This window comes from Grampus griseus (assembly GCF_964374135.1).
Source record: "Grampus griseus genome assembly, chromosome: 3".
NCBI classification, from domain to species: domain Eukaryota; kingdom Metazoa; phylum Chordata; class Mammalia; order Artiodactyla; family Delphinidae; genus Grampus; species Grampus griseus.
This window is the reverse complement of record NC_139019.1, coordinates 12064494-12087670: the sequence shown is the minus strand read 5'-3', so window position 1 is coordinate 12087670 and position 23177 is coordinate 12064494. Positions and strand designations below refer to the sequence as shown.

Below are 23177 nucleotides of genomic sequence, written 5' to 3'. Positions count from 1 at the left end.
AAGGCCCTCACAGATTCATCAGATGCCTATTCTCCTTTGGAAACCAGAGGTCAAGTGCACAATGGGAGCTACTGGTCCATATCTCCCTCCTCCTGTACCTCAACTTCTTGCATCTCTTATGGAATCACCCAATTCTTTGCAAGACTGGAAGAATGGAGAAGTTTAGAAAGACCTTTCTCCAAGTGACCTTTTGTAGGCAAGCAAAAATTTAGCTTGAGTAATTTCACCACTAGAATACCAAACTGAATTTATTCTACTGTTCTTTTTGTGGTAATCCCCAATCTCTACAGAACACAAAGGGAACGATAAAAGGACATGAAAACCAATATGGCTCAACAACAGGAAAAAGCACTCACAGACATGGTCATCTTGTCACAAAGCACATTCCCAAGCCTCGGATGGACCTACCTTAAGGACAATTTTATTATCTGAAGTTGGCGTCCTCCCCACCCACAGTGCAAATTTGCAAGGATCTCCTTCAACGTGTTCTGTGACACCCAACTCTGAGGTCTGGATAAAAAGACAATTACATAATTAGGCAACAGTAAAATTCTGGCAGGATATAGAACAGAGACAAAGGAAACCGTTTTTGGTGACTCGTGCTCATGCTAGGTTGTAATGACACGGTTTTGTTTACACTGATACATACTCCTTAGACCTCACTTTAGTTACAATGAGGAAATTTTGTTCTTAGGCTACACATGATTGGCTTCATCTCTTCCGCTTCCTCTGAGCACCTCCACTGGAAATCCTGAAGCAGGTCAACAAGCAAATCCAGAAGAAGAAAACAAAATATCTGGAAAGTTCTATTTCCTGTTATCTGGAAAATCAAGAGCTGACTATTTTCAACCTCATAAACAATAAAATGAGTCTGTCCTAGTTGCAAAAGAGCTGCTACCATGCACCTTCATTAACGAACTAGCTTCACAGGAGAAGCTAAATGATACTTTAAAACGCAGTTCGTTTCCACTGTGTTTATCGATAGCATTAATGTCTACTATTTCGCCAATGATGTTAAGGGCTAAGAGACAAACTTTCTCTCTATAATACATGCATTTGCAGGAGATGCAGAACCCGGAAGAGTGTAGATGAAGGTCAACGTCTTCACCCTCCCCCGCAATCGGGTTCACCCCAATGCGTTCTCTCCTTTCCAGCAAAGGAAGTGATTCATAATTGTGGCCTCTGAGGGAACCTTGACTTTTAAAAGATAAAGTAAGTGAAGATGTGTCAGCTTCTAAAACAGACTGGCTTGGTCCCTAGGGACTGATTAAGGCCAGCTAGTGAAATTATTAGGCAGCAATGCTTCATGTTTTCTTTCCAGTTACAATATGATCTAAAATGATGTAAGGTGGGCTGTGATCCAAAAGACAATCTCAAACAGGAAACAAGCCAAAGAAAATGGTATGCCTATCGTTAGCCTGAACTTGCAAACTCCAGATTATTATTAAGATGATTTCTACACTTGGTAGTATTCTATTACTTCGGGAATTTGATTAATACGTGGATATCATAAAAACGTATAATGTATAAGTTGTCCAAAGTCCAAACATCTACCAATATTTATAAGTGATCTGCCATATCTTGTGAAGAAACCAAATTCTACCACATTTTCTATTCTCTGATTGTGAGTTCTTCCTCCCCCTGCCCAGCAATTTTGTGTTGAAAGGCCTCTGAGATATCGCCCACGCAGGGAAGGCGAGGATGACACCCGTCCGAGACTTTTTGGAGCGTCGACCTGTGGTTTATAGATACTTGTGTGGGGCTGCCACCCATGGAAAAGAGCACCAGGTGTGTTTCTCTTGCCCGGAAGTAGGCCGACAAGTTAAAGAAGAATTCAGATGCATCACTCTATCTACCAAGCGCTCAAGGGAGGCTGTCTCTAGGCAGGTGGGGCTGTGTATCTTTAAAACGATTTCTGCTTATAACATACATTTTCTCTAATAATGGTATTCTGCTGCTGTTTTTCATAAATGTATTTTTAATGAAAAAATCAAACTTCATCATTAAGAGCCCACAGTTAGCCACCCAGTAGGCTGCTTCAATAAATTCCAATGTCGGTGAATGAAATATTAATTATAATGAGATGAGAACTTACTTAATTATAGTCTAACATGATTGATTTATTTATAAAGCTAGTTAAGGCACACAGGAGATAAATAATTTAAGTTCACTTACGAAGTGTCTTCTTATGCTGCAGTTGGATTCTACGGAATTTAGAAAAAGCAAGTTTCCTAAGTCTAGGGACACTCAAACTCACAAGCGCCCTCCAGTGGACTCAAGGCTGTCAGAATTTCACTGAAGAAGCTGCTTCAGAGTCACACTTTAGGAGTTAGGAGGTTACACTGAAGGCCACAAACAGTCATTTTTCTCTGACCACAAGAAGCTGCAACTGTGTCACCTTTAAACTTACAATTCTGAAGGCCTATACTTACAAACAATTTGCTTTTATAAAGGTACTTGCTTCTGCCACTGGAATCTTTCACTTCTTTACTAAACACTAAGGACATTTCAAAAAGGAAGAGGTGCCGTTCTCGACCCTTTCGAATTAAGGTTTTGGGGTCCCACACTTGGAAGGATTCCTGCAGGATGAGTTCTCCCTGAGACTCAATGTTTTCATCAAACCCTAGAACACGAAAAAAAGGAGGCACGGTCAATTTGAAAGAAAATGAAAAATGATGCAGTAGTAGCATCATGGCTACTTAAACATTTGCAAAACGCCCATCCACTCAGTCTCTGATTAAAGTTTCCCATCTGGGCCTCTGGCTACCCTTCCCTGGGGGGTTTTCTCTCCTCTGGACACGAAGCTCTTCAAGCCAGTTGGTCGCGCTCTGGTCACTGGCTGCCGTTCACGGCGGCTGTCTCTTCCTGAAGTGGCCGACACCCGGGCAGGGGCTTCTAGTTACGTGCCAGCCTCCAGGGGCACCCTCCTCTACGAGCAGAAGCCCCTCTGTGGCCGCTCGAGCCAGCACTACCCTTCCCAGCCCCCCGTGCGGCCAGGAGCAGCCACAAGCACGCTCACCTACGCCTGGGCCACAACTTCTGGTTTCTGCCCTTCGAGCTGTCCCCTCCCCGCTCTTTCCCCACCTCCTGCTAGATGGAAGGCTAACGTGGCCTTGACACACCCTGCAGCTGGCCAACCAGCAAAACATCCAAGGAGTGGAGAGAGACCAGCTGGACAGAGCCTGAGTCCCCGGTGACGCCCTGAGGGCTGCCCACCAGCTCGGGATTCTACATCAGAGGGGGAAAAGGTGCTCTGGCTTGGCCTCTGAGGTGGGGGGGGGGGGGTCTCTGTAACTAACAAACAGCAGCACCTCTGCCCTAACTGGGAAACTGTTCAATGGGACCAATGGTGACCACACAGGCTGGCCGAAGCGTTTGGGGCAGGATGACTTCTTAAAATAACTCTGTGGAACCTGATAATGAGAGTTGAGCTGAAACACAGAAACAGCTTTCTTAAACAGAAGCATTCACGGAAATTATACCGGCGATGACCATTTTTAGGCGTATTTGTCTGATTCTCTTTTCGCCACGTTCCACGCGCTGTTTGGCCGCACGGGCAGGGATGTGGAACCTGCTCGGTTCACGGCTCAGAGATGGGGAAGATTCGAGCGCTGTTAGGGATTTTACCATCTTGGGGGACGGATCTACCTATCCTTCCACCTGTCCTTCTAACACAGAGACCAGGTAGCTGAAGGCAAGTGACACAAGGCGCTCCCAGGGTTCAGAGTGTGGAGCGGCTGCTCTCCAGTGAGGGGACAAGGACAGGCTTGTGATGAGGTCGAAGCATGTCATGTACTCCTTAAGGGAAGCAACGAGACCAATTATTGCAAAAACAAGGCACCTGCACCTGCACTGATGACTCCTAACTAAACACAGAGGCACAAGGACGCGGGGGGTGGGGTGGGGTGGGTGGACAGGTGGCGTCAGCAGGAGGCGGGAGGACGTACCTTCCAGCATGCTCAGGTGCATGGCGTCGTTGGCCCGTTTTGGCACACTGAGCATCACCTCCAGGCCGTCCTTAATCTCCCCCTTCCCCTCCTCGCAGCACGTGAGCAGCTCCTGTGGGAAACCGACACCGTGAACGAGCCCAGGAGAGCAAAATGCTCTGCTACGGAGGGCTTTGCAGAAATGAAAGAGTTTGTGAAAATCCACGACTGGCAAGATAAAAACAAACTGTGGTCAATTGGGCAGAGATTCGCATAGAGAGCGAATGATAAAACTGAACTGCTTCTTAATCCAATGGATGCAAGAGTGTGTCCTGCTCAAATCAGGATGTTTCTTCAGTTCAGAGGAAACCAGATGCAGTCAGAGATTAAAACAAAGTTAGTGTCCACGTCAACTACCGAGCCTCAAAAATGACAAATGAAATATTTAAGCAGTGTAGCAAAGCACAGTCAGCTAGTGGTTACATCCGAAGGTCAAGCCAGAGTCCAGTTAGTACTGCTCTGCTTGCACAGGATCCCAGCATGATTCTGAGCCCTCTGGTGCCATGAACACGACGTCCCCTCTGCCCTGGAGCTGCCCTGTCTCACAGCGGGAACAGCATCACTGCACAGTTACCTACAGGGAAACGCTTCTTCTCTGTGCTGGGACATTCAGAAAGCTCTAATGATTGCAGCACGCCTCCCCGGGCATAAGATCTGCGTAGGGGAACGCCTGTCATTAGAGGAGTGACAGCAGGACAACAGATTCACATTCTGGTGGGCTCCAAGGTATTTTCTCACCAGCGCATCTATGATTTTTATCAGGCAGTGACAGTAACAACAGCTTTCTGTGTCCTGGGGCTCAACGAGAGGGACGTGGCCCTGCAGTCATACCCTGGATGGTTTCGGGCAATGCAGCTGCCTGACAGGCCCCTCTTCTCATGGACAGATGGTGTGCACCTATTATTCTGAGCAGCTTGGCAAAAAGTGCTTTAAAACTGCAATGTGCTGAGACTAACATCACTGTCAGAAAACCCTCCTTGCTGGGGAGCTCAGCATAGCTCATGACTGCTCTCTTGAAGAACCCCTGGGCAGAATAAAGTCAGGTTTATAAATTAAAGCAGAGGTTTAATAGTGAATGACTACATGTGAGGTCACCGAGGAAGAGATCTTTACTAGAACCACGTGCTAAAAACAAAACCCATCAATCCTGAGGACACTAAGAGGTAAGTTGCCTTTGCAGAATTAGAAAGCAAAGGGCAAACGTGAATATAAACAACTTAGCCTCCTGACTTTCATTTCATGTTTACAGCAACCACTTATTTCTGCCGTGGTGGTCATAAAATCACTTAATGGGGTTCTGATAGGGAAGTGCAGGAGAGCTTTTCCAATGTAAGAATGCCATAATGGTATCCCTTCACCAAAGAATGTAGCCACTTTTTACTGTTTCTAGATTTTTTTGTGTTCACAAAAAGGGTAAAAGTAGGGGTTTCAGGCATTCATAACTTCATCTTCTGTATTTCTTTTATATCTAGAAAAATTACATGATCATCTCCTATTGCTGTGTTAGGACCGAACTGGGGACTTAGTTGGGTTCATGCAATGTTCTTACTGGGATGAACGGATGTGGGTACGTTGTAATGTTTAATAACATTCACCAGCCAAGGAAACGGTGGGGTAAACAGCATGAGATAGAGTTTGTATATTATTTTTCTTGTAGTCAAGAAAATGTGCGTCAGTTATATATAATGAATTCCGTAACAACTCTTATCACAAATTCTAAGTTTTCTTCACCATTCTATCGTCAGAACTAATCATTATTTGATTTTTACAAGTGTGATTTTAACTATAATCATTCATAACCAAGAAACAGCAGAGGTCAGTCTGATACAAGTCATACTGGGAACAATGGTACTAAATCGTCCAGGATTGACAATTTTTCCTTCCTTTCTCATTTTATGTCAAGGGCTAGGGTCAGTCAACAAAGTTCAGGTGCATAATCAAGGAATATACTATTCTTTACCAGATGCACTGACAAATCGGTCAGGGCAATATATGGCAATGAGTTATAAAATAACATTAATTTGCTAGGTGTTATTTCAAAAACTCAGGGTACTTTATATACATAAAACAATGTCAAAATGACAATGCACAGTGCATAAAATTTTTCAGGCTGAAGAGGCTTCATACATACTTTTAAAAGGAGCTGATACTTCGTTATTCGCTGAACAGGTTTAATAAGGTAGGAAGAGATGGAATTGGCTAATCCGTGCCGCTGTTGTATCTCCTGAATTAAGAAAAAGCATACACACACACACACACCACTGTGTAAGTCAGATAACAGGAACTAAAAATTTACATTCATTTACTCCCACGATGAATACACACAAACCACTTTTTCTAAAGTAGAAATCACTACTGCTTCTTTTAATAAGCTCAACATAAAAATAACAAATCTCGGTCATCACTTTGAATATTAAAGACACAGTGTTTCCCCTGTATTACAGGCCTCCACGTGCAGAGGTCAAGCAGGGAAGCCAACCACTCCTGGTGCCGTCATCACTGCGCCTGCCCGGCAGTCAGACTCTTCCACTGCAGCTCCTGAAGCTTCAGCCACGTGCGCACCCTCGCCACAGACCACATCGCAACCCTCCCTACTGGAGGCTTCCTTCGCCCTCGCTATAAGGAAGTCCTCTCTCCTGCTTGCTCTCGTTTTCACACCAACCTACTGTATTTGCAGTATCTTAGCTCTTGGCATCCTCCTTAGGGCATGGGTTTTTTTAAATGACTTTTGATTCCAAACAGCACGTGTGCCATACGCTCAATAAGGCCTTCAATAATCCTAACTGCATAGAGCCACAGTGTTGGGCTCCACATGATGGCAAAGACCCAGGGTCGTGTGAAATACTGGAAAGAGAAGGCCTCACTGGGCTGGGAGCAGGGCTTCGTATTCACCCAGGCAGTGACGTGTAACTACTGGCATGAGAATGGCAACTAAAATAGGGGCATCTACAGGCAGGGCTCCACCTCGAAAGACAGGAGCTAAAACGTATCCTAACGTCCCAGACTTTCGGAGAAGAGCAGATGATCACACTCGGCCGTGTACAAACAAAAAGACGGAAACAAGTCTAATACCCTCGTGGCCTCGTGCCCCAAATTATTATACGTAAAATTCAAAAGTACCTTATCTTTTAATCAAAATTTATTTGGCACACATTTGGCTCTGTTCTGGAAACCCCCAAATCACTCATATATTATATCATGAGGCTCCACCACCATTTGTACTAAATAACCTCCCCGCAACATGGTCCCACAAAAGACGAACTATGTTTACACCAATGAGAATATAATTAATGAACCTCCCGACGGTCTGAGCTGTTAGAGAGCTATTTGTAAAATTGTACTGATAGGCCACTTCTGGAAGTGAATAACATCATGAAATTGAAATGGGAAAAATAAATGATCGAAAAAGATCCAAAGTTTTTTTTTTATAGAGGGGAAAAGAAGCTTAATAGTTAATACTCATACTTTTTACATGATATTACATGTAAAAAATTAATGACTATATATAAATTGTAAGTAATGACATATACACACACATGTATATATTAAAATCTGAATTTTTTTACAGATATACAGCTTGAAGTATTTGAGAAGCATCTTTTAAAAACAGAATATAAGAAAATCCAATTATAAATGTGATCGATAAAAATGGTATCATGCCATCTATTAGGTGAAAGTTATGAGTCATGCTGCATTTTATGTACACGAAATGCAACTCAGAAAATATCACAGCTTCTTTAGTAATCTCTTACTTACATCAAAGTAGGATCCTGCATGCTCTAATATCAGCTGAGTAGAATCAGGCTTATTTTTGCAATATGTGACATACATCTGAAACTTGTCTGCCTATATAAACAAAACGAAAATTAGACTATCTCTTTCAAATGACAAAAAATCAAATTATGATAAACTTTTATGTAGAAAAGAAGCTGTGTGTATAAATGAAATTCAAGCCTCCAATTTAAGAAACGCTGCTTTATAAAGAAACTATTAAAATAAGAAACACATCCTGCTAATAGGACACACGTCCTCCCCTGGCCTGCAGAGTCGGGGCTGGATGCCGGCCCATCTTCCCATGATGCTATATGCAAACGTGAGTGTCACACTTAGAGAGCAGGGCCTGATCACCAGGTCACTTGCCTCCTCCCCTCCCTCCCGACCGGACAATCCTCCCAGGCAGGGCTGGGCACTCACGATTACCCGTGAATCCCCAGGGCCATGAAGAGGCCTGGCACACTAACTCAACATTCTATCTCAAACCATCACTACTATCAATAAAAAGTTTATTCCACATTAATAACTAGCTGGAGAATGTAATTCTTTGAGGTAAAGTCTATTTCTCTCTCTTTAGACACCAGGAGGAAATGGCGACACTTGAGAAATGAACAGTATTCCTTCCAACTTCCCTCAAAGCAACTGTGACAGAACAAGCGGCTGAGGTTTCATTACCCAGGTTACAAAGCAATGTCCAACGTCCTCTGGCAACTGTTCATATTTTTCCAGCTCTTTGAGGAATATGCTGCAGAGACAGAAAATGATACTAAATGATTACGGTGTTTTAAAACATTTTACTAGTGAGATATGCCGGGAATTAGACCAAGCATACCGTGAATTCAGACAATGTCTGAACTTCATCATTTTAATTAAATGCAGTGAAAACTGTAACTTCTAGATTTTAATTTAACAAAATGTAGAGCAAGTGCTCTGAACTAGGGTAAATTATTGCGACTTTCAAAGAGTTAACCAGTTTAGCCTTTGAACACTTTCAACAGTAGCTTACTTCTGGGAAAGTGGTATGTTTAGTAGCTAAGGACATAAGTTAGGGAGGTAAACACTCAACCTAGAGAACCCATTTAGATTCTAGCATCTTTGCTGGGGTGGGGGGCAAGCAAGTGAGGAAGACACCGCCAGCTCTGGCCCAGCATCATCTTTCCACAGGCTATTTGGGCTGCACAGACTCCACCTAGAGGAGCTTCTGCTGCCTTTTTTTTTTTGATCTTGAAAATAAAACCATGTTCCTCCTATGGCCTGTGGAAAGGGCACTTTATTTTGGTCACACTACACATCTGTTCAGTCCTCAGTTCCTTCCTCCTTCTTATTAGAAAAGACCAAACACCAGCCAGCAGCCCCACAGAGGGCACTTCTTTCTTTTAACCCTAAGAAGTAACTGATGCAGCAGCTGATGACAAAGGCTTGAGAGAAGTTAGGGTTCCTACAAAACCAGCTTTCAGTTTTCCTAATCTCATTTCTATAAAAAGTAAATACAAAGTTGAGTCTCTGCTGAAATAGTCTCTAGAATGTCTGTCCTTGTGAAGCGAGTCTGGCAGGCTTCCTGCAAACTTCAACAAAATCACTGGAATCTATGCTTATTTATTGGAAACTTTCACTTGTCATGAAACTTCAGCACAGATTTCCAGAGTGGCTAATGAGGTCCCCAAAGATAAAGCCACTCACTTATTGTGAAACTCATAGATTTCCTGCATGTTCCCGAAGATAACGAGCTCTTTGTTCACAATGCCGGGCGGGATCTCCTCCACACCACTGGTCATTTCCCACAGGTAGGTCTGGCCGGGAGGGAAACAGAGAGGGTTAGACGAAAACCCACACCTCACCTTCCAGAAACAGGTACTCCTGACCTCTGTGAATACGTACCCAGGGTTAATGTATAATTGAAAATATATCTTAACAATACAACCTTTTGCAAAAAACAAAAACATGAGGAACTATTTTTTAAAAATCTCAGTTGTTATTAAGACTTGAGAATAGTTTCCATACTTTTCAGCTCTAAATGCATTCCCAGCTTCAAATTTTGGGATAAACCTACTCCACAAGTACGGCAAAGATTCGTTAAACTACTGAGCATCAGCTGGCAATCATCACGGTAGGCACAGTTCTCTGAAGCTGCTGTAAAATTCTACACAGACAGAATGTCAGCCAGGCCATCATGTGGTAAACGGAATGAGAGGATTAGTGCTGCATCATCTCTGTAATGAGCAACAACACGCCTAGAACTTCACAGAAGTGCAGCAACGTGCACAGAAGGTTGCTCGTGCGCACTTCAAATCTCCAAAATAACAACAAAACGTGATTGTTTTAAGAACTGCCAACAGGTAAGAATAAACAGCGACACTATACTCCATCTAAATAAATAAGTAGAAAAACTTACTTACATCCATACACTCGCGGAGGTCTCTTACATAAGCCTTTTCAGTTTGAATTAGCTCAGCCATTATGAACCTTAAAGCAGAGGAAAAGACAGCAACTAGTTTAGTTCACAGTCAGGATACATGCTTATTTTAACTATTTACTTTTAGGGTCTATGAAATAATAAGGTGGTTGAAAAAGCATTCGTCAGTGATATGTTCTGGAGAATTCAAGCAAGAATAGAAGAATTAACAGTATCCAGTCACCAATTCAAAGGAAAAAACATTCTGGAAAAAATTTTGTTAAGGTACCTACTGGTCATGGTTTCTCAACTTGGCAATATTGACGTTTGGGGCTGGAGGATGCTTTGCTGTGGGACTGTCCTGTGCCTTATAAAACGTTTCACAGCATCCCCGGTTCCGCCCACTAGATGCCAGTAGCCCTCCCCCCTCCCCACTGGGTGACAACCAAAAATGTCTCCACATATTGCCAAATGTCCGTCCGGGGGGACAAAGCTGGCCCCGACTGAGAACCGCTGGTTTAGGGCAATCCTTTGTCTTTATTAATATTTAGTACAGTTTACTAATTAGCAACTTCCAAACAGCTGCACTTGTGTCATTAATTTCTTCTCCTTAGTATTATTACTCATGACCTATTGATGACAAATGACACTAAAACAACTTGTCAACCACATATGAAATGGGGGCGCATGGACAAAACAACAAGATACTGTTTCTGCATCAGGGGACAGTGGACACAGTGGCATTTTTGCTGTAAAAACTAAGCACATTCAGAGCAATGAAAAGTATTAACTCTGCTTGATTTCAAAGCACACACAGAAGTAAGCATCTTTGTCCAAGTGACATTTTCTTCACTTTTTCAGTGAATCCTGGCAGGTTCTTAAAGACAAGCTTACTCTTTCCTGCGGGCAGATTTCCGTTTTTCTTCATTAAGTTCATGAGCGGCATCGCGGAGTTTCACCTCTGACCCGGGGATACTGGCCGGAATGATATCTAGCTGAAGACTTTTACTCTGTGGAATAAGGGAGTCAATGAACTTCAGTTAATTAAATCGACAAACAGTACGAAGAAGAAAACAGTCATTTATTCAATTTGCACAAAGCAATTTACCGATTTGTTGGAATCTGAAGAAATCCCCAGGGCTTTCTCCAAAGAGGTCCTGTACTTCTCCATCCGCAGAGAGAAATCTCTGTACCTCTTATCCACTGCAGTGACACATTTTTTTATCTCTGCCGCATGGGCATGCCCCTTTTCACAAAAGCCATCAGCCAGCTGTATCAATAGCTTCACTCTCTCTTTGGTTTGCTGCAAAAAAACAACAGGAAAGTATTGTGAAGCAAATGAACCCAACTGCCAGAAACCAGAAACACAGTGGCAACTTGCCTACAACTCTGAGCTCTGAACAGGAAAATAACTGCTGGTGACAGAAACTCAGACTGAAACCCTAAGTCCACCCAATTCATCTCCCCGATCCTAGACTGGCTCCATTTCCTCAGCTCTTCTGCAATGAATGGCATTTTTATGACCTCGAGGAAAAAGTCTTTGGACGGTGTCTTCACCTGGTAGATGGTCAGTCACTCTGCAAAATGAACAAGAGGATGCTCACTCAGGACGGCCTCTACATTCCACGACTCTCCTCCTGTGAAGGCCATAGGTAGTGCTTACAGACACCTCCCGCCTTACGCTTGTTTAGTCTGTGTCCCCAGTTAGACCGAAAGCCCTTTTAGGGCAGCAGCCGTCTGAGATTTTCGTTCTCCTGGAGCCTATGTGGCTAAGCCCCCGCCGCCGCCCCCCACCGCCCCCCACAGATACGCAACCAAATCCCTGATGGCGCAGCATCACAGCACGCGCTCGTTTCTTCTTTAATTCTCAGTAGACCCGGAGGAAAAGCCACGACTAGGGAAGCTGCCTTCATAGAGGTATTTTAAACTTAGTCCCTGTTTTAAAACTCTCTCTCAGAAATACACTTATTTCATTTTATATGCACATAGAAAGATCTTTAAGTATGACTTTCCTACTTTTATAGCTACGGATAACCATAAAACACTGGTCCGACAGACAGATGGATAGATGGATACATACATACATACGGCAGTGATTTCACTCAAATCTGACTCTTCAACAGATTTTTCGTCACATCCGTTTCACTCATTATCTCACGCATTACGACTTACTACTTGTATCATTTGTTACCATTTCATTTGGCCCTTAGGCTTCCTTCAACGTTCCCACTGGCACTTCGTAGGAGTACAGTTACTCTTCTGCTACGGAACCTGCTTTTCTCACTTAGGCTTTAACTAGAAAATCTTTATGACTAACACTCAGGAAATTGACTTTAAAAATCCCCCAAAGGAAGGAGGTCAGGGTTCAAAACCTGGATAAACTACCTTACTTTGTACAATAAAAGTTTTGAGCAGAGTTCACTAGGCAGCCTGCAGAGCCAGCTGTGAACATCCTCAGACTCTACACGAACGCCCCCCGGGCTCCTCCACAGGGTCCAGCTTGCCCACCATCCCTCCAGGCTTGCTGGCCTCCGCCTCTGTGTACCAGTGCCCCTTCCACCCGGAATGCTGTTCCCCTGGACGTCTCCATGGTTTCTTCACACTTTGCTCGAATAAAGGCCACTTCTCACCGGCCTCCCTAACCCTCACGACTGCCACGCGCCTCCCTCACCCTGTCTGCTCTGCTCTGCCCCACAGCACGCCTCACCCTCCCAAGAGGTGTAATTCACTTGCTAAGATCACTGCCTGTCTCTCTCCTGGTTAGAATGCACCTGCCAGCAGCCAGGGACATTTGCTTCCTATGCTCACTAGTATCTCACACACCTTCTACGTGTCTGGCACATGGTGGCCATCTACCAAATATTTATTGAGATAATAAATTAACATTAGGTCCTTTATGCAAGTGTGTATACACCTGCAACTTTAATGGGAGTGGTAGTTACTTTTAACTGGCATGAAAACATACTTTACAAAAAAACTACAGGAAAACAGAACTCCAGAGATATTAATACCTCTGTGAAAAATACTGCTATTGCAAATTGCATAAAAGCTGTTTATTGGAGAAAGTCAGCCAAACAAAACACTCTGAAAGTTTTTAGGGCCTTCATCTTGTGTGGATATGAACTCAAGTAGAGTGAGCTAAAAGGAAAATATCTGTCAAACAAACCTTCTGACTTGTGATCAACACGATACCTTTCTGGTTAAGACAAGCCCAATTATATATCAAGGAAGTAAGAAATCAAAGCTTCAGACTTGGAAGCATAAATTCCAAAACGGATTTAAGTTAGAAACATTATTAAATTTTAATATCAAAGAGAATTGACATGGCTGATACAGGATTTTTAAAAAATCAGGTTGCCTAAAGAAGGTTTTGCTGTTTACCAAGATATTAATCTTCTGAAAAGCACGGGGAAGTTGGGTTTTACCACCATTTAAGCATTTCTTTTCCACTGTCATGAATGACATCAGTGGAGGGCACTGCAAACAGCTGACCCTTGAACAACTCAGGGGTTGGGGTGCTGACCCCTGCGCCTCACTTCTCACCCCGCCCCCATGAAGTCCACATCCGAGGCTTCAATGGGACCAGGCAGTACTATAGTACGTATTTGTTGACAAAACTCTGAGTATAAGTGGACCCACACAGCTCAACCCCGTGTTGTCCAAGGGCCCCTTAATCTTTAAGGGGTTAAGAAAGTTATTTCATGCTTTAAGCAGTGGGGACATAGAAGTGAAGATAAAAAAGATAATGCACCTTACCTACATTAAAACAGAAAACAAAAGCCACCAAGAAACTAAAGGAAGATTTTCATATATGTCAAAAACACATCACAACACAGACCTAGCTGCAAGCATGTGACGCCGACAGGTTGAGTCTATGAAATTAGATACAGAACAAAAGGTTTCCTATAGGCAAAGGCTGGTAGATCTACAAATCTTCCCTTTGCAAACTTCATTTAAACAAAAATGCTCATCAGATAGTCAAAGGCTTCTTGAGGAGACCTGCCGAAGCCTCTCTATCAAAGATGGCAACCGTCCCCTCCCCCGTGGCTTTTTCTCTTATTTAACATGTGTGTATATATATATTTACTCATTTATCATGTTATTGCTCGTTTCTCTAACTAGAACGTGCAATCCATGAGCTCTGCACCAATGAGTGGTTCCTGGTATATTGTAGAGGCCAATAAACAATTGAGTGAATGAATGGTGCGATCAAAATTAAGTAGGATGAACCTGCTAATCCATGAACCTTTATAACGGTGTATTTTTAACTGGTATTTTTATTTATTTATTTTTTTGCGGTACGCGGGCCTCTCACCCTTGTGGCCTCTCCCATCGCGGAGCACAGGCTCCGGACGCGCAGGCTCAGCGGCCATGGCTCACAGGCCCAGCCGTTCCGCAGCATGTGGGATCTTCCCGGACCGGGGCACGAACCCATGTCCCCTGCATCAGCAGGCAGACTCTCAACCACTGAGCCACCAGGGAAGCCCCTTAACTGGTATTTTTAAAATGCATTCACAGAATTCAAAATTCAAAAGGTACAAAAGGACACTAAGTGAAAAGCCTTCTCACTCCACATTCACCTGTTACCTGTATCAGCTTCTTGTGTACCACCCCGGAGATGTTTTATTATATACAAGCAAGTGCGTGTATGTATATGTGTATTTTTCTCCCTTCCCTTTTTTGCATAAATGCCTATGATAAGCAGTGCGCGGCACCTAGCATTTTCATTTAACAACTCTTGCTTATCCTTCACTATCAGGACACAGTTGCCTCCTTGTTTGTGTAAGAGATTGTTATGAAAGCAGATTTTCATTTTTGAAGAGTACAAATATAATCTCAACAACCTCACCTTTAGGCATAATCAAGGGACTGGAGAAAAATAAAGGCAGACCGAAGGCTGAAGTCCACATGCTCACGAGAGCTTTACTCATCATGTTCTCAGGTAATCAGAAACCCAGAAAGGATACATATTCAATGGTCTCAGACACTTTCCAGCAAAGTAAGGCACTTGGCATGGGGGACAAAGTTGTGAAGGTCTTAGTAAGGCAGTGGGTTTCAAACTTGAGTGTGCATAAAAACCACCTGGTGAGCTTGTTAGAAATGCTCCTTTTCAAGCCTTGCTCCCAGAGAGTCCAAGTCAGTACGTGCCTGGTGAGGACAGAAATCTGCTTTTAAGGAAACACCCATGGCCTGGATGCCGGTGGTGCTTAAAAGCATTCTGAGAAATTACTGCCTTGAGTTGCAAAGGAATCAAGCTGAGTCATAATCAGAGAGTGAGGAGAGGTTTCATTTCCATGAACCCTAAAAATGTTACAATACTAATTATGTAACTACTGAACTGGAAGATGTCATGTCAGAACGAAGGATTTTCTACGTAACAAGAGAAAAATGACTTCTTAGAAGATGCTAAGACAGAGGGACAGAAGGCTAGCAAGAGCATCATTTCAACACGAAAAACTGAATGATGTCGCCAAGCACCAGGGCAGACGTTTTCTGATTAAAAGAAAAGGAGCCAGAAACCAAGGAAAAAATGCTAAGAAAAAAACCTGAGAGGTGCTCTTTTCAAAACCTATCAGTTCCTCTTAGCAAAACTAATTCAGTATATACCCAACAAAAGAAACAGCTCTGTTTGGGAAATAGAAAGATCAGATGTCACCTTTGATTTCAGATGCTTATTTTTAAAATAAAATACAGGCAAAAATATGCCTGTTACTGCTCATTCTTCCCAAAACCACAACCCAAGTCTGAGGAAAAGGGCAAACTAGAAATAATGGAAAAATCCCTTTGTATGCACTCCACTGGTGGCACAAAGCTGCCACGCTACTCAGCTCTAGATGACAACATTCCCACCACAACCTGTGTGCGTGGCGTGGCATGGCATCCCCCGGAGCTGGGCAGTGAACAGCTGTCTGGCTGTACGCATGGCTTGCAGAGTGCAGCATCCATGGAAATTTAAGTCAGTGCAAATGAGCAAAGCTTAAATCTACCTGAGTGTATCTTAGGCATTTTCTTACTATCTATAACCAAAGGACATTCAATGAAACAAATATAAGTCATATAAGGCACACAATAACTGTATTTATTATCCAATTATTAACAAAAAATAAGAATTATTCAGTCAAACATATACTGCAGCTAGAGGAAGGAAAAGATACGATCCTTACCTGCAGAGGTACGACAGGTCAGCTCCCCTTAACCGAGCGGGCGGGGGTCCCCTCGGAGCGCTCACGGCCCCTCTGGGTGTGGCTCGCCCTACGCAAAAGCTCCTGCTGCCAGGCCTCCCCACTGAGCCCCGCTACACTGTGTGTCCTCCAGAACAGAGACCAGGGGTTCCCACAGCCCGGCACCGAGAGCCTGAATGGAAAAGGTACACTTCCAGCTTGGGATGGAGGGGAGCTGAGAAGAGAGCCCCGGGAAGAAAGAACAGCAGGACTCAGAAGGTGTTACAGAATGTATCAAAAAGGAAAAATAAACATAATACAAAGTAGCTGTTGTCACTCTAAACGATTTAAAAATTCCCCATGGATATGTTTTCAAAGCCAAGTTAAGGGCCACACAAGAAATTCAATCTTTTTACTTTATAGGAACATTTTTTTTTTTTAGGAACACTTTTTCTTTTTTTTTAAGTTTTAATTTTATATTGGAGTATAGCCAATTAACAGTGCTGTGATAGTTTCAGGTGCACAGCAAAGCAACTCAGCCATATATACACATGAGTCCATTCGCCCCAGACTCCCCTCCCATTCAGGCTGCCACATAACACTGAGCAGAATTCCCTGTGCTATACAGTAGGTCCTTGTTGGTTATCCTTTTTAAATATAGTAGTACATATACACCACTTCTTTCTTTGTTGTTTTTTTTTCAATATAACCTTTTATTTTATTTCTTTTAACATCTTTATTGGAGGATAATTGCTTTACATTGTTGTGTTAGTTTCTGCTATAAAACAAAGTGAACCAGCGGTACATACACATATATACCCATATCTCCCCCCTCTTGCGTCTCCCTCCCAACCCTCCCTATCCCACCCCTCTAGGTGGTCACAAAGCACCAAGCTGATCTCCCTGTGCTATGCGGCTGCTTCTCACTAGCTATCTATTTTACATTTGGTAGTGTTCATATGTCAATGCCACTCTCTCACTTCGTCCCAGCTTACCCTTCCCCCTCCTCATATCCTCAAGTCCATTCTCTACGTCTGCGCCTTTATTCCTGTCCTGCCCTGCCCCTAGGTTCTTCAGAACCTTTTTTTTTTTTTTTTTTTAGATTCCATATATATGTGTTAGCATACAGTATTTGTTTTTCTCTTTCTGACTTACTTCATTCTGTATGACAGACTCTAGGTCCATCCACCTCACTACAAATAACTCAATTTCATTTCTTTTTATGGCTGAATAATATTCCATTGTATATATGTGCCACATCTTCTTTATCCATTCATCTGTCGATGGACACTTAGGTTGTTTCCATGTCCTGGCTACTGTAAATAGAGCTACAATGAACACTGTGGTACATGACTCTTTTTGAATTATAGTTTTCTCAGGGTATATGCCCAGTAGTGAGATTGCTGGGTCATATGGTAGGTCTATTTTTAGTTTTTTAAGGAATCTCCATACTGTTCTCCATAGTGGCCGTATCAATTTACATTCCCACCAACGGTGCAAGAGGGTTCCCTTTTCTCCAAACCTTCTCCAGCATTTATTGTTTGTAGATTTTTTGATGATGGCCATTCTGACAGGTGTGAGGTTACCTCATTGTAGTTTTGATTTGCATTTCTCTAGTGATTAGTGACGTTGAGCATCCTTTCATGCGTTTGTTGGCAATCTGTATATCTTCTTTGGAGAAATGTCTACTTAGGTCTTCTGCCCATTTTTGGATTGGGTTGTTTGTTTTTTTGATATTGAGCTGCATGAACTGCTTGTATATTTTGGAGATTAATCCTTTGTCCATTGCTTCATTTACAAATATTTTCTCCCATTCTGAGGGTTGTCTTTTCGTCTTATGGTTTTCTTTGCTATGCAAAAGCTTTTAAGTTTCATTAGGTCCCATTTGTTTATTTTTGGTTTTATATCCATTTCTCCAGGAGGTGGGTCAAAAAGGATCTTGCTGTGATTTATGTCATAGTGTTCTGCCTGTTTTCCTCCAAGAGTTTTATAGTGTCTGGCCTTAAATTTAGGTCTTTAATCCATTTGGAGTTTATTTTTGTGTAGGGTGTTGGGGAGTGTTCTAATTTCATTCCTTTACATGTAGCTGTCCAGTTTGCCCAGTACCACTTACTGAAGAGGCTGTCTTTTCTCCACTGTATATTCTTGCCTAATTTATCAAAGATAAGGTGACCGTATATGCATGGGTTTATCTCTGGGCTTTCTATCCTGTACCACTGATCTATATTTCTGTTTCTGTGCCAGTACCACGCTGTCTTGATTACTGTACCTTTGTAGTATAGTCTGAAGTCAGGGAACCTGATTGCTCCAGCTCCGTTTTTCTTTCTCAAGATTGATTTGGCTATTCGGGGTCTTTTGTGTTTCCATACAAACTGTGATATCTTTTGTTCTAGTTCTGTGAAAAATGCCATTGGTAGTTTGATAGGGATTGCACTGAATCTGTAGATTGCTTTGGGTAGTAGAGTCATTTCCACAATGTTGATTCTTCCAATCCAAGAACATGATATATCTCTCCACGTTTGTATCATTGTAATTTCTTTCATCAGTGTCTTACAATTTTCTGCATACAGGTCTTTTGTCTCCTTAGGTAAGTTTATTCCCAGGTATTTTATTCTTTTTGTTGCAGTGGTAAATGGGAGCGTTTCCTTAATTTCTCTTTCCGATTCTTCATCATTACTGTATAGAAATGCAAGAGATTTCTGTGCATTAATTTTGTATCCTGCAACCTTACCAAATTCATTGATGAGTTCTAGTAGTTTTCTGGCGGCATCTTCAGGATTCTCCATGTATAGTATCATGCCATCTGCAAACAGTGACAGTTTTACTTCTTCTTTTCCAGTTTGGATTCCTTTTATTTCTTCTTCTTCTCTGATTGCTGTGGCTAAAACTTCCAAAACTATGTCGAATAATAGTGGTGAAAGTGGGCAACCTTGTCTTGTCTCTCATCTTACGGGAAATGGTTTCAGTTTTTCACCATTGAAAACGATGCTGGCTGTGGGTTTGTCACATATGGCCTTTATTATGTTGAGGTATGTTCCTGCTATGCCTACTTTCTGGAGAGTTTTCATCATAAATCGGTGTTGAATTTTGTCGAAAGCTTTCTCTGCATCTCTTGAGTTGATCATATGGTTTTTCTCCTTCAATTTGTTAATATGGTGTATCACATTGATTCATTTGTGTATATTGAAGAATCCTTGCATTCCTGGGATAAACCCCACTTGATCATGGTGTATAATCCTTTTAATGTGCTGTTGGATTCTGTTTGCTAGTATTTTGTTGAGGATTTTTGCATCTCTGTTCATCAGTGATATTGGCCCGCAGTTTTCTTTTTTTGTAACACCTTTGTCTGGTTTTGGTATCAGGGTGATGGTGGTCATGGTGGTAGAATGAGTTTGGGAGTGTTCCTCCCTCTGCTATATTTTGGAAGAGTTTGAGAAGGATAGGTGTTTGCTCTTCTCTAAATGTTTGACAGAATTCACCTGTGAAGCCATCTGGTCCTGGGCTTTTGTTTGCTGGAAGATTTTTAATCACAGTTTCAATTTCAGTGCTTGTGATTGGTCTGTTCATATTTTCTATTTCTTCCTGGTTCAGTCTTGGCAGGTTGTGCATTTCTAAGAATTTGTCCATTTCTTTCAGGCTGTCCATTTTATTGGCATACAGTTGCTTGTAGTAATCTCTCATGATCTTTTGTATTTCTGCAGCGTCAGTTGTTACCTCTCCTTTTTCATTTCTAATTCTATTGATTTGAGTCTGCCTAATCAATTTTGTTTATCTTCTCAAAGAACCAGCTTTTAGATTTATTGACCTTTGCTACTGTTTCCTTCATTCCTTTTTCATTTATTTCTGATTTCATCTTTATGATTTCTTTCCTTCTGCTAACTTTGGGTTTTTTTTTGTTCTTCTCTCTTAATTGCTTTAGGTGTGAGGTTAGGTTGTTTATTTGAGATGTTTTCTGTTTCTTAAGGTAGGGTTGTATTGCTATAAACTTCCCTTAGAACTGCTTTTGCTGCATCCCATAGGTTTTCGGTCGTTGTGTTTTCATTGTTATATGTTTCCAGGTATTTTTTGATTTCCTCTCTGATTTCTTCAGTGATCTCTTAGTTATTTAGTAGCATATTGTTTAGCCTCCATGTGTTTGTAATTTTTACAGTTTTCTTCCTGTAATTGATATCTAGTCTCATAGTGTTGTGGTCAGAAAAGATAACTGATATGATTTCAATTTTCTTAAAATTACCAAGGCGTGATTTGTGACCCAAGATATGATCTATCCTGGAGAATGTTCCATGAGCACTTGTGAAGAAAGTGTATTTTGTTGTTTTTGGATGGAATGTCCTATAAATATCAATTAAGTCCATCTTGTTTAATGTATCACTTAAAGCTTGTGTTTCCTTATTTATTTTCATTTTGGTTGATCTCTCCATTGGTGAAAGTGGGCGTTAAAGTCCACTACTATTACTGTGTTACTGTCGATTTTCCCTTTTATGTCTGTTAGCATTTGCCTTATGTATTGAGGTGCTCCTATGTTTGGGTACATAAATATTTACAATTGTTATATCATCTTCTTGGATTGATCCCTTGATCATTATGTAGTGTCCTTCTTTGTCTCTTCTAATAGTCTTTATTTTAAAGCCTATTGGGTCTGATATGAGAATTGCTACTCCAGCTTTCTTTTGATTTCCATTTGCATGGAATATCTTTTTCCATTCCCTCACTTTCAGTCTGTATGTGTTGCTAGGTCTGAAATGGGTCTCTTGTAGACATGATATATATGGGTGTTGTTTCTGTATCCATTCAGGCATTCTGTGTCTTTTGGTTGGAGCATTTAATCCATTTACATTTAAGGTAATTATTGATATGTATGTTCTTATTACCATTTTCTTAATTGTTTGGGGGTTCTTATTGTAGGTCTTTTCCTTCTCATGTTTCCTGCCTAGAGAAGCTCCTTTAGCATTTGTTGGAAAGGTGGTTTGGGGTGATGAATTCTCTTAGCTTTTGTTTGTCTGTAAAGGTTTTAATTTCTCAGTCAAATCTGAATGAGATCCTTGCTGGGTAGAGTAATCTTGGTTGTAGGTTTTTCCCTTTCATCACTTTAAATATGTCCTGCCACTCCCTTCTGGCTTGCAGTTTCTGCTGAAAAATCAGCTGTTAACCTTATGGGGATTCCCTTGTATGTTATTTGCTGCTTTTCCTTTGCTGCTTTTAATATTTTTTCTTTGCATTTAATTTTTGATAGTTTGATTAATAGGTGTCTTGGCGTGTTTCTCCTTGGATTTATCCTGTATGGGACTTTGTGCTTCCTGGACTATTTCCTTTCCCGTATTAGGGAAGTTTTCAACTATAATCCCTTCAAATATTTTCTCACACCCTTTCTTTTTCTCTTCTTCTTCTGGGACCCCTATAATTCGAACGCTGGTGCATTTAATGTTGTCCCAGAAGTCTCTGAGACTGTCCTCAATTCTTTTCATTCTTTTTTCTTTATTCTGCTCTGTGGTAGTTATTTCAACTATTGTATCTTCCAGGTCACTTATCTGTTCTTTTGCCTCAGTTATTCTGCTACTGATTCCTTTTAGAGAATTTTTAATTTCATTTACTGTGTTGTTCATCATTGTTTGTTTGCTCTCTCGTTCTTTTAGGTCCTTGTTAAACGTTTCTTGTATGTTCTCCATTCTATTTCCAAGATTTTGGACCATCTTTTCTATCATTACTCTGAATTCTTTTTCAGGTAGACTGCCTATTTCCTCTTCATTTGTTTGGTCCGGTGGGTTTTTACCTTGCTCCTTCATCTGCTGCTTATTTCTCTGTCTTCTCATTTTGCTTAACTTACTGTGTTTGGGGTCTCCTTTTTGCAGGCTGCAGGTTCGTAGTTCCCGTTGTTTTTGGTGTCTGCCCCCAGTGGCTAAGGTTGGTTCAGTGGGTTGTCTAGGCTTCCTCGTGGAGGGGACTGGTGCCTGTGTTCTGGTGGATAAGGGTGGATCTTGTCTTTCTGGTGGGCATGACCACATCCGGCGGTGTGTTTTGGGGTGTCTTTGAACTTATGATTTTAGGCAGCCACTCTGCTAATGGGTGGGGTTGTGTTCCTGTCTTGCTAGTTGTTTGGCATGGGGTGTCCAGCACTGGAGCTTGCTGGTTGTTGAGTGGAGCTGGGTCTTAGTGTTGAGACGGAGATCTCTGGGAATGCTCTTGCCGAATGATGTTACGTGGGGCCGGGAGGTCTCTGGTGGACCAATGTCCTGAACTCAGCTCTCCCACCTCAGAGGCTCAGGTCTGACACCCAGCCAGAGCATCAAGACCCTGTCAGCCACACAGCCAGGTACGTGGGGAGTTTCTTGCCTTTTGGGAAGTCTGAGGTCTTCTGCCAGCGTTCAGTAGGTGTTCTGTTGGAGTTGTTCCACATGTAGATGTACTTTTGATGTATCTGTGGGGAGGACGGTGATCTCCACGTCTTACTCCTCCACTATCTTGAAGGTGTCTCCTCAGGAACACTTCTTTTTACCCAAAAATTATTATGCAGCTTCATCATTTATTTTCTACTCTTAAATGTGAATTAATTTCCAATTTTTTCTAAAACCTTAACTCTATCATCAAAAACAGAGGTGTCCTGAAAACAGTACATAGCATGTATATTCAAAACTTTGCAAAACAAAAAACAAGAACACCACAGGTTGAGAAGGGAAGCCTAGAAGCCTCAAAATTGTTTTGAGGTAAAAGAAGGAATTAGCCCCTGCAAATATTTTAATTGAGAAAACATTCATGTCAGTGTGTGAATTCTTACACATCTGCTTAAAAATTCACAGTCACATGTACTGCATATGCCATAAAGATGTATTTAATTCAGCAGAAAAGTGAAAATGCCTCCAGTTTTAT

At 41.9% G+C, this 23177-nt stretch overlaps 1 protein-coding gene across 1 annotated transcript in view; it reads right to left on the bottom strand.

Annotated features, from left to right (window-relative positions):
• The window catches only part of TRIO (trio Rho guanine nucleotide exchange factor), a gene marked incomplete at its 5' end in the record, with an annotated part of 370926 nt that overhangs the window by 95628 nt on the left and 252121 nt on the right, over positions 1-23177 (bottom strand). The window contains 10 exons of the mRNA XM_082651933.1: positions 409-510; positions 2433-2623; positions 3948-4059; positions 6118-6210; positions 7743-7832; positions 8436-8505; positions 9441-9550; positions 10157-10223; positions 11047-11162; positions 11261-11455. Of these exons, the coding sequence (XP_082508059.1) occupies positions 409-510; positions 2433-2623; positions 3948-4059; positions 6118-6210; positions 7743-7832; positions 8436-8505; positions 9441-9550; positions 10157-10223; positions 11047-11162; positions 11261-11455 (1146 nt within the window). The remainder of the gene's footprint in view (positions 1-408; positions 511-2432; positions 2624-3947; positions 4060-6117; positions 6211-7742; positions 7833-8435; positions 8506-9440; positions 9551-10156; positions 10224-11046; positions 11163-11260; positions 11456-23177) is intronic.